Source organism: Artemia franciscana, chromosome 3 (assembly GCF_032884065.1).
Source record: "Artemia franciscana chromosome 3, ASM3288406v1, whole genome shotgun sequence".
NCBI lineage: Eukaryota > Metazoa > Arthropoda > Branchiopoda > Anostraca > Artemiidae > Artemia > Artemia franciscana.
Window position 1 is genome coordinate 29,120,501 of NC_088865.1, and position 11,540 is coordinate 29,132,040.

Genomic DNA, 11,540 nt, shown 5'->3' on the forward strand with positions numbered 1-11,540 from the left:
CTACTGCTACTCTGGCTGTGAGTGTAACTGTGACTACTTCCGATTGTGAAAACTTGCAACTGCGACTGCGACTGTGTATAAAAAATTTTGTTGTTAGTGAAAATGTGCTCTGTTGCACTTATAATTCATATTTAAAAACGTTAGTCAAAAGAACTGTAAAGAAAAAAAAATTTAATAAGGTACTGTGTTTCAAGGTATAAGAATTTGTCAATAAAACATAATTAGCAAAAAGAGAACATTTTTGTTTCCCCTCAAAAGCGACGCTCGCTCATAGGGGAAGTACAGTAAACAATCGTGTAATCATTTAATGAAAATTATTATTTATCCATCCATATTTTTATATTGGTAAACGAAACCTAATTTTTAAATGTAATGTTAGATCAGTTATCTTCAACGAATTTGTGACAATTATTTTTTTCAAATTATATATACTACAATAATCTTAATTCTATTCGTTCATTATATAACGTTTCATTTGTTTCTTGCTTTTTCTTCGTTTTTGCTATACTATGACCTTTCTACTCTTGTGTTTTGATTCTTGTATATTACTAAATTTTTTCTTCTTTAATTCTCTATATATAAGAGAAGACCTTTTTTTCTTTATTTCAAGTTTTTTTTTGTTGCAGTTAATGTTGGATTTTCGGAGGCAAACGCTAGTAAAATTGAAAAGGGCTCCACCCCATTGTCATCCCTCCGATGAAAAAGAAATTTATCATTTTTTTTGGATGCCTGAAGAGTGCTATCATACACATGCGTAGATAAAGCGTCTTATGAACAGTATTTTTTTTCATAATAGGTAAGTTTGTAGCTGATGAACAACGACTATTTTTAAATTCTTCAGTATTTCAATTTGCGAAAAGAAGTTTAATATGGACCTACTTTGGACAAGAAGCGTGAAATGTGGTCAGGAGTGGTGAAATATATAGTTAGTGAAATACAAATGATAAGTCCTCGGTTTCAATTAAAAAAAAGTGGAATAATTTTTGACATAAGACGTTTACCATTTTCACATGTGTGAGGTTCTGATGGAGGATTGTGTGCTCTATTTGACTTTTTGTACAGGTTTTTTTTTTTTTCAATCGTTTCATGAGCAACACGTACTTTATACTAATTTAATACCACCATGTTTGTTCAGTGGAGCATTTTCCTTTTTCGAAAGACAAGTAGCTACATTTTGGTAACGATCAATTTGGCCCCGACCATACTACGGACTATTCTACAATTTCCAGGCTTGGAAAGTGTGGTTGAGGATTATATGTACTCTGTTTAAATGATTAGGATCTGAAAATTACAGGTTTCTTCTTTCAGTTGCTTTTCATTTGGTTGCACTGTGGCTTTATTTAACAAGTAAGAAAATCATTCTTCAAAAAGTGATGATTTCAAAAAATATCTTTGAAAAGTCTGTTCTATTTAACCCAAGTTTTGCTCTTCTAAGAATGATAGATAAACTGAGTAGTATTCAGACTAAACTAGACCTTTAGTTCCAAGGTCCCGTATAATGCTCTATCAACTGAGACCCAAGGGTCACGTATGCAGAGTAATACAAGTAGGAACATCTATGGGGTCGGATTCAAATCCTCTAGAGAGGGAGAAAAGCAGATAATCTTTGCCAAACTTAATTGAGATCCCGTGATTCATTCTCAGAAATATCCAGGCAGGAATGTCTAAGGGGTCGGATTCAAGCCCTCTAGAGAGGCAGAAAAGCTGACAATCTTTAAAAAACTTTATGGAGATCCCATGGTTCATTCTTAGGAATATCTAAGCAGGAATATCTATGGGGTCGGATTCAAACCCCTCAGAGAGGCAGAAAAGCGGATAATCTTTGCCAAACTTAATTATGATCCCCTGGTTCATTCCTAGAAATATCCAAGCAGGAATGTCTATGGGGTCGGGTTCAAACCCTCTAGAGAGGGAGAAAAGCAGATAATCTTTGCCAAACTTAATTGAGATCCCGTGATTCATTCTCAGATATATCCAGGCAGGTATGTCTAAGGGGTCGGATTCAAGCCCTCTAGAGAGGCAGAAAAGCTGACAATTTTTGCCAAACTTTATTGAGATCCCGTGGTTCATTCTTAGGAATATCTAGGCAATAATATCTATGGGGTCGGGTTCAAACCCTCTAGAGAGGGAGAAAAGCGGATAATCTTTGCCAAACTTAATTGAGATACCGTGATTCATTCTCAGAAATATCCAGGCAGGTATGTCTAATTAGTCGGATTCAAGCCCTCTAGAGAGGCAGAAAAGCTGACAATTTTTGCCAAACTTTATTGAGATCCCGTGGTTCATTCTTAGGAATATCTAAGCAGGAATATCTATGGGGTCGGATTCAAACCCCTCAGAGAGGCAGAAAAGCGGATAATCTTTGCCAAACTTAATTGAGATACCGTGATTCATTCTCAGAAATATCCAGGCAGGAATGTCTAAGGAGTTGGATTTAAGCCCTCTAGAGAGGCAGAAAAGCTGACAATTTTTGCCAAACTTTATTGAGATCCCGTGGTTCATTCTTAGGAATATCTAAGCAGGAATATCTATGGGATCAGATTCAAACCCCTCAGAGAGGCAGAAAAGCGGATAATCTTTGCCAAACTTAATTGTATCCCCTGGTTCATTCCTAGAAATATCCAAGCAGGAATGTCTATGGGGTGGGGTTCAAACCCTCTAGAGAGGCAGAAAAGCAGATAATCTTTGCCAAACTTAATTGAGATCCCGTGATTCATTCTCAGAAATATCCAGGCAGGAATGTCTAAGGAGTCGGATTCAAGCCCTCTAGAGAGGCAGAAAAGCTGACAATTTTTGCCAAACTTTATTGAGATCCCGGGGTTCATTCTTAGGAATATCTAAGCAGGAATATCTATAGGGTCGGATTCAAACCCCTCAGAGAGGCAGAAAAGCGGATAATCTTTGCCAAACTTAATTGAGATCCCGTGATTCATTCTCAGAAATATCCAGGCAGGTATGTCTAAGGGGTCTGATTCAAGCCCTCTAGAGAGGCAGAAAAGCTGACAATCTTTGACAAACTTTATGGAGATCCCATGGTTCATTCTTAGGAATATCTAAGCAGGAATATCTATGGGGTCGGATTCAAACCCCTCAGAGAGGCAGAAAAGCGGATAATCTTTGCCAAACTTAATTGAGATCCTGTGATTCATTCTCAGAAATACCCAGGCAGAAATGTCTAAGAGGTCTGATTCAAGCCCTCTAGAGAGGCAGAAAAGCTGACAATCTTTGCCTAACTTTATTGAGATCCCGTGGTTCATTCTTAGGAATATCTAAGCAGGAATACCTATGGGGTCAGATTCAAACCCCTCAGAGAGGCAGAAAAGCGGATAATCTTTGCCAAACTTAATTGAGATCCCGTGATTCATTCTCAGAAATACCCAGGCAGGAATGTCTAAGGGGTCGGATTCAAACCCTCTAGAGAGGCAGAAAAGCTGACAATCTTCGGCAAACTTTATTGAGATCCCTTGGTTCATTCTTAGGAATATCTATGGGGTCGGATTCCAACCCCTCAGAGAGGCAGAAAAGCGGATAATCTTTGCCGAACTTAATTGAGATCCCGTGATTCATTCTCAGAAATATCCAGGCAGGAATGTCTAAGGGGTCGGATTCAAGCCCTCTAGAGAGGCAGAAAAGCTGACAATCTTTGCCAAGCTTTATTGAGATCCTGTGGTTCATTCTTAGGAATATCTATGGGGTCGGATTCAAACCCTCTAGAGAGGCAGAAAAGCAGATAATTTTTACCGAACTTAATTGAGATCCCTTGGTTCACTCTTAGAAATATCTAAGCACGAATATCTATTGGGTCGGATTCAAACCCTATAGAGATGAAGATTATTCTAGAGACCGGATTCAAACCCTTTAGAGAGGCAGAAAGCTGATAATCTTTACTAAACTCAATTGACATCCCATGGTTTGTTCTTATAGATTTTGGAGTACAAGAATGCAGTCCCTCTCACAGAGGTGTAATGGGTTACGGACACCTGATATATCTATAATTTCTTAAACCGCATTGGCCTGCTACTACAAAAAATCCTGAAGAAAAAACGATCAAAAATGTTTTTTTTTTAGGCCAACGAAAATGGTGAAAAAAAAGTTATTATTTTGGGAGGACAGCCTTCCTTCTTCAGCGTGAAAATTTTTTTTTAAGGAAAATGCCAAAAAAAGATGAGTAAACCAAACAATACAGGAAGTGAACATGAAAAACAGACCAAAAATAAAATTAATAAAAGCTGAAATTTGAAGATAAATAGAATTCAATTAAAACCAAAATTATCAGAATTAAAACCTAAAATCTAATACTAAAGGTGAGTCACGCACCAATACCCATTATTAGCAAAAAAGGCCAAAAATCCTTTACTGCTCTTGTTGGATACTTGTGAATGACTAGAGTAGGAGTCAATCCGTCTGAGTTTTACCCCATGCACTGTTAAATAAAAAAAAAAAAAAAATGAAAACTTGGGCAACCTCAAGAATCATAATCATAAAGAAATAGATAAAAGTGATGAAAAATTTATTGTATTAAATTAGAAAAGTTTTTTGTTGTTGTTTTATTGTCATATTCCGAGTCGTCCAAAATAATTTACCTTATCGCTTAAGTATTATCTGCTCAATAATCTTTCTATTGATTGGTTTTTTTTCTTGTATCTCCATCTTAATTTTAAACCCATATTAATAATAAATGCAAAATAATACTAAAGGAAACCTTTTATATAGTTTGAACTTATTGCTTTAAAATACTAAATGGGATTTTTCAAAAGGTTTGTTTGTTGCTTTTTCATTCAAATGTAAATTAATTTTAAAAAAAGAGAAGAAGATATCCGAAAAACTAAAACGGATTCCAAGGAATATAAACAAAATCCATTAAGAACAATAAACATAGGCATATGTGATCTACGAAATCGTGTCACTGTCTAATTTTTGGCAAATAAGATGAATAAAAAGTATTTTTTTTCTTTTTTTAGAAACACATAAAAAGGTTTTATTAAATACCTTAGGCCTACTTAAAAGAGAAACGTGTCCATCCATTTTCAGATACTTTAATACGATTATATTTACGGATATCGCTCAAGTTTCTGACCTTCTAATATTTCCGACTAGATGAGAAATGGCTTGTGTAATATAATTCATCGTCAAAGTTCGAAAAATTCCTTTGTTTATATTTTAAAGCACAGATGCAGCAACATTAATAAATTTTAGCATTTATCTGTAGATTCATGAACTTAGAATCTTAGTTGTGCAATGGATAAGGTATTTCAGCAGTTGCTGAATGTATACAAAATGTCTGATTTCATTCTATTGCGACAGTGAACGAAATCCACACTATCTTTTTTTTTGACATTTTCTAAAAATTTATCAGACCCTTGTCACTGTTATTTCGAAAAAAAATTCTCAGGAATTTGTTTTTTCCTCGGCTAAAACCGCTTTAATGGTGAACCCTCCAGTTAAAATATAGATTTTTGTTTGAAGTTCAGTTTTATAAATTAAAGATTTTATTATAAAAAAAACATTTTATTATCTATCTTCTGCGTAAAATAGTGAAGGAAAGAGGAGGTTAAATATGGAACGCATACTTATTTGACTGTAACTCGCTAATTTAGTTGGTCCAGCCATGCATATATAAACCACAGCATAGAAAACAAACAAAAAACAGGTGCTTATATAAATGAATAAATAAATCTTAAAAAAAGTAAAACTTAAATTGAATACTCAAATCAAATGTAAAAAAAGTTTGGTCACTGCCCCCTTCCCCATCCGCTAACTGTAGAGGTCTAGAGCCAACTGCGTCATTTGCGTTTTAATGAAAACTGTGCGTGTCTTGAATTGCCCTTGGAAAGCTGAGTAATTCAAGATTTAATTTCACTGTAGTTTTACTTTTATTTTCAATGTTTTATGTACGAAAGAAAGTATTTGTTTTAGTATTCTTCTTCAGTAAAGCATAAATGACACAGTAGACTTTAGACTTATAGTTAGGGGAAGGGAAGGGGCAGTAGCCAAACTCTTTTTTATAGTGATTTTTGTTCGTTTCTACTTTTTTTTTATTCTTCCCTTACGTAAATTACTGAAGTTAAAAGGTAATTGAATATGGAACATATACTTATGTGGTGGTAAATCGCTAATTTAATCGACCCGAGCACGCACATGTGAAAGTTTTCGGGAGAGGAGAGTAAACATACGTTTAAACTCAAAACACACTCAAGTATACGGAAAATACGAGACAGTTGTACAAATATGGATACAGGGGGGGGGAGGGGGACTTAATCGTCATCATCCCCACATGCGTCCCTGTGTAGATCTAGTAGCTATTTTCCAAGTAGCTTTGTTTCACATATAATAAATGAAAAGTTAAAGGGCCTTTGGTTTTCTTGTGAAACTGTCTTCAATAATGTTTTTTGGAAAGAAACAGCAAAGCATATTTTGTGTATTTCAACGTATTTTTGTTTATTTGTTCTGTTTTAGTGGTATTTGTTGTTTAAACCAATATTCTAATCTCCCTTATGTTGGTTATGTTTCTTGCTGCATTATGTTTTTACAAGCAACTCTGTGAGATTATGTGCATTCGTAAGTTATCTTTTAACAATTCTTTTAAAACTATAATTAATACGCATGACTAATCATCAATCTAATTCCGGATCAGTGTTTCTGACATTTTAACATGTCGCTAGTGGCTATTTAGCGGGAGGTCTCCTGCAGTTCTGAATTTGCCTCATCACTTCGCTGTACATATTAGCAGATGAGTGGTTGCCTATCTGTAAAATTTTGAAACTGAACTAGTTTTTTTCTGTCTAAGTTTAATGCCCTTTAAGTAGGTGGGGTAGTTTTTAGTGGAAGGTTTTTATTTCGTTTACTCTATAAATTTTCCATTTTAAGGGTGCATGTATCAAGCGCTGCTACTATTGTTTTTATACCAGATTAAAATAGAACATTGGTGGTATTCTAATTGTTCGATCCCTACCTATTGAACGGCCAATTCCTGACGTTGACGGCTAGAAATGACATCTGAGAAATGGCAATCAGATGCTGTCTCAAATTTTAGCTTACTAATCATCTGGTGCGAAACACATTTAGGGTAAACACTTTTAGGGTCTTATTTGGATTTGACTATAGAGAATACATTTGGTGCATGTTAGGTTGAATTAAGTGACATTGATGTAAAAATATTTTGGTCAAGGGCCAATATATTTTTGTGTTTCATTTTGAAATGCTTGAACACATTTCTGGAGAATTTCCTCCCTGACTGAAGAACTAACCAAATAAATATTCTGAGGCTGAATCGTGAAACAAAATAAAAAAGAGGTGGAGTTCATCGATTTTTGAACGACTCAAATAATTCGAAAAGAACGAATGAAGTGAAATTAATTGCTTAAAAGGGCGATTTTGCTTTAGCATGGCCGGCTAGTCCATGTATAATGTTGTGCTATGATTCTCAATGGATTTTTTACGTATTTTTTTTCATAAACGCCTTTATGCGTTATGCTGGTAATAAGCTATTGTTTCAATAGGGTCATGCACTTTTTTTAGGTTCTTGAATTGGAAATGAGTCGATGGGGTTTGTAAGCCTCGATGTCAGTATTGCTAGTTCAGAGAAAATCGCCCAAAATACTTTAGACCTCGAAAAAATTTCTTCAACAGTCTTTAATTTCAAAGCCCAAATAACTGTCCAGAATGCGTAATATTTTCATTTGATATCCGTAGCTTTGTTAAAGGAGAATTGAAATCACTCTTTATTGTTAAGTCTTTAAAATCGAAATTTGGGACGAGTCTGAATTCCCGTGTTATCTTGGAACAACATTTTATCAGACGCTGTTTTGTGCTTACATAACATTACTCCTTCTACAAATCTTCCTGATTATAAATACTAAACGTTAAATAAGAAAAAGAGATTGAGGTTTAGTAAAGCTTTGTTGCAGGACTTTTTGTTTTTTCTTTTAATTTTCTTCATTTTGTGTTTGCCCTAACTAAGTTGTTAAGAAGCTTCTTGATTGGATTAGAAGTAAAATGAATTAGTATGGTTCGGAATTGAGAGAAATTGAAATAAGGATTAGAAGAAGTAAAATTTGTCAGTGTTGTTTTTTGTTTTATTTTGGGGAAAGTGCTATTTAGTAAAACGATTTATCTTTTTTCTGAAATTGAAAGAATGATCAAAAGACGAAAAATTTGTCAGTTTATATTTGTTGTTTTATTTTAAGGAAAGTGTTATTTAGTAAAACGAATTATCTTTTTTTCTAAAATTGAAAGAAGGATCAGAAGAGGTAAAATATGTCAGTGTATTTTTTTTTGTTTTATTTTCAGGAAAATGTTATTTAGTAAAACGATTTATCTTTTCTCTGAAATTGAAAGAAGGATCAGAAGAAGTAAAATTTGTCAGTGTATGTTTTTTGTTTTATTTTAAGGAAAGTGTTATTTAGTAAAACGATTTATCTTTTTTCTGAAATTGAAAGAAGGATCAGAAGAGGTAAAATTTGTCAGTGTATGTTATTTGTTTTATTTTAAGGAAAGTGTTATTTAGTAAAACGATTTATTTTTTTCTGAAATTGAAATAAGGACCAGAAGAAGTAAAATTTGTCAGTATATGTATTTTGTTTTAGTTTAAGGAAAGTGTTATTAAGTAAAACGATTTTTGTTATTTCTGGAATTCAAAGAAGGATCAGAAGTGGTAAAATTTGTCAATGAATTTTTTTTGTTCTATTTTAAGGAAAGGTGTTATTTAGTAAAACGATTTATCGTTTTTTGGACTTGTTTTGCTGTATACAGAAACAGCCAATGAATATGAAAAAAGGAAATAGTAGATGATAATTGTCATTTGGATCACGGTCATATGACTGGTAATATACAGGGATTTACTCATGCAGAATGCAAGTAAAAACTTAAAAAATCCTAAAGATGTCCCTACTGTAAAGCATAATCTCTCAGGGCTCTCATTTATTTCTTAGAGAATTAGTAGCTACCTGATAACGGTATTTTTGATTCAGCGGAGAGTTTTATACCATTTTATAAAACAACAACTGTTAATTAAACCCAATACGAAATGCGTTTAATAGATTCACTCTGTTTTATGGCTTCATCGTTAGATCGGGTTTCTGAAAATTTGCAATTGTTTAAGAAATAATTTCAAATATACTTCTGATGTATTTCAAAATGCTGAAGAATTCAAAGAAATACTAAAGAAAGGGACATGTCCCTATGAATATGTTGATAGCTATGAAAAAATAAATGGTACAAAATTACCTTGCATAGACAATTTTTCTTCTACATTAACAGGGACAAATATTTCTGAAGAAGAATATGTAAGAGCAAAATCTATTTGGAAATTATCTAAATATAAAACTATAAGGTTACACTAAATTATACCTAAAAAGTGATGTTTTAAATTTATCAGATGTCCTTGAAAATTGTAGAAACGTATGTTTAAATAATTGTAAACTAGACCCACTGCACTTCTTCTCAGCACCAGGACTAACATGGGAAGCTTTTCTCAAACGCTCTAAAGCTAAAATTCCGTTATTTTTTGACGAAGAAACACTCAAAGCTAAAATTGCATTATTGTCTGATGAAAATATGTTTATCTTTTTTGAAAAAAGGAATAAGATGAGGTGTATCTCAGTGTATGAAAAGATATGCTAAAGCAAACAATAAATATATGAAAAACTTTAATTAAACACAATCTTCAAGTTATTTAATGTATTTAGATGCTAATAATCTATATGGATGGCCAATGTTACAAAATTTACCTTAAGACCTTATTAATACTTTACCTTTATTAATATACCCGTCCATCTAAAAGAAAACAACACCTTGGACTATTATCAAGAATTAAAAGATTACGTTCAGTTAGAAATGAATAAGGATAATGTAGTAGCCATTTACGAAGTTGATTTAGAATATCCAAGAAAGTTATACAATTTACATGAAGATTTACCACTAGTTCCTGAACATTTTGAGTATAAATTAAGTACAACTTCAAATAACAAAATAAATTATGTTGCACATTATAAGAACTTAGAATTTTATTTAAAACTTGGCTTAGTATTGAAAAAAGTACATAGAATATTCACATTTACTGAGTCACTCTATTAAAAAAATATATCAATCATAATACTAAATTACGACAAAAGGGAACGAATGATTTCGAGAAAGATTTTTTTAAACTCATGAATTATGCTTGTTTTGGGAAAACCATGGAAAATGTTAGAAAAAGAGCTAGTATTGAAATAATCACTAGTGATGAACAAAGACAAAAAACAGTTGAAAAATATTACTTTAGATTGGAAATAATCTTTAGCGAGAATTTTTCGGTAGCCAGAATGACCAAGTCAAAAATATATCTGGATAAAACTATTTATATTGGATTTGCTGTATTAGATTCATCTAAATTACTGAGGTATGAATGTCATTATGAATACATGACATGAAACCAAAATATGATGAAAACATTGGCTGATTTTATATGGATACGGATAGATTTATTTATGATATTTGAACTGAGGATTTTTATGAAGTCATTAAAGCTGACCTCCAAGAATAGTTCGATACTTCAAATTATAAGAAAGATTACCCTTATAACTTCCCTTCTGCCAATAAAAAAGCGATAGGTATGATGAAGGATGAATTATCTGGAAAAATAATGTCCAAGTTTGTAGGTTTAGATCAAAAGTATATGCTTATTTAAAAGAGGATGACGATGAAACCAAAGCAAAGAAAAATTGAGAGGTATCAAAATGAATATTGTTTAATATAAAATAACATCACAGAATTATAAAGATGTATTATTCGGAAAAGTGAAAAGCTTATCAGAAACTCAGTATACCTTAAGAGCAAACAAACATAGAATTTTCTTAGAAAAAGAAAAGAAAAAATCTCTAGATGCTAAAGTCACTAAAAGAAAGGTTTTGAAAAATAAAGTAAACGCGGTACCCTGGGGATTTAATACCTTGAAGCTATAGGCTATAATCCATAAAGTTCAGCTGTAAGCTTCAAAACTCAAGCTGTAAGCTTTAGATAAGATAAGATAATATTTATTTGCAAAAGACTATCACAAGCTCTATAGAGCCGAATTCGCTTTATATGTCAAGTAAAAGCTAAAAAAAAAAAAATTCAAAACAGTACATTAAGTCAAACACTTAAAATTAAAAGGAATTAAAAAAGCAAAATCATCAAAGATAAAGGGCAAATCAGTAAACTTAACAATTAAATTACAAAACATTGCAGTAAATAAAAAAAGAATAAAAACGGCAATAGAGGAAAAGGGGAATTTGGCAATTACATAATCACGAATTATTATTAAGGCTTTAAAGCTATAAGCTTCATATGTGAAGTTTAGTAAGCAAAAATGTTTACCAAGTAAATGGATGGAAAAGCACCTATTAAAGTATATGAATGTGAAAAAAAAAATAAAGATCGATTTAAAAATAAACATTTGCTAGCACCTCAATGGCCGTTTTGACTATTGATTTGTGGTAACTCTGGATGTTATAAAACCAATTTACTTTTGAACTTGATTTGTGATTTCCTATACTTTCAAAAAATTTATCTGTATCTAAAGA

The 11,540-nt window shown here is 32.6% G+C and overlaps 1 protein-coding gene across 1 annotated transcript in view; it reads left to right on the plus strand.

The window, feature by feature from the left end:
• Nucleotides 1-8,725, plus strand: part of LOC136025513 (cryptochrome-1-like) — a 42,786-nt gene extending 34,061 nt beyond the window's left edge. The window contains exon 8 of the mRNA XM_065701543.1: nucleotides 627-8,725. Within this exon, the coding sequence (XP_065557615.1) occupies nucleotides 627-758 (132 nt within the window). The 3' untranslated portion in view covers nucleotides 759-8,725. The remainder of the gene's footprint in view (nucleotides 1-626) is intronic.
• The last annotated feature ends 2,815 nt before the right edge of the window (nucleotides 8,726-11,540 follow it).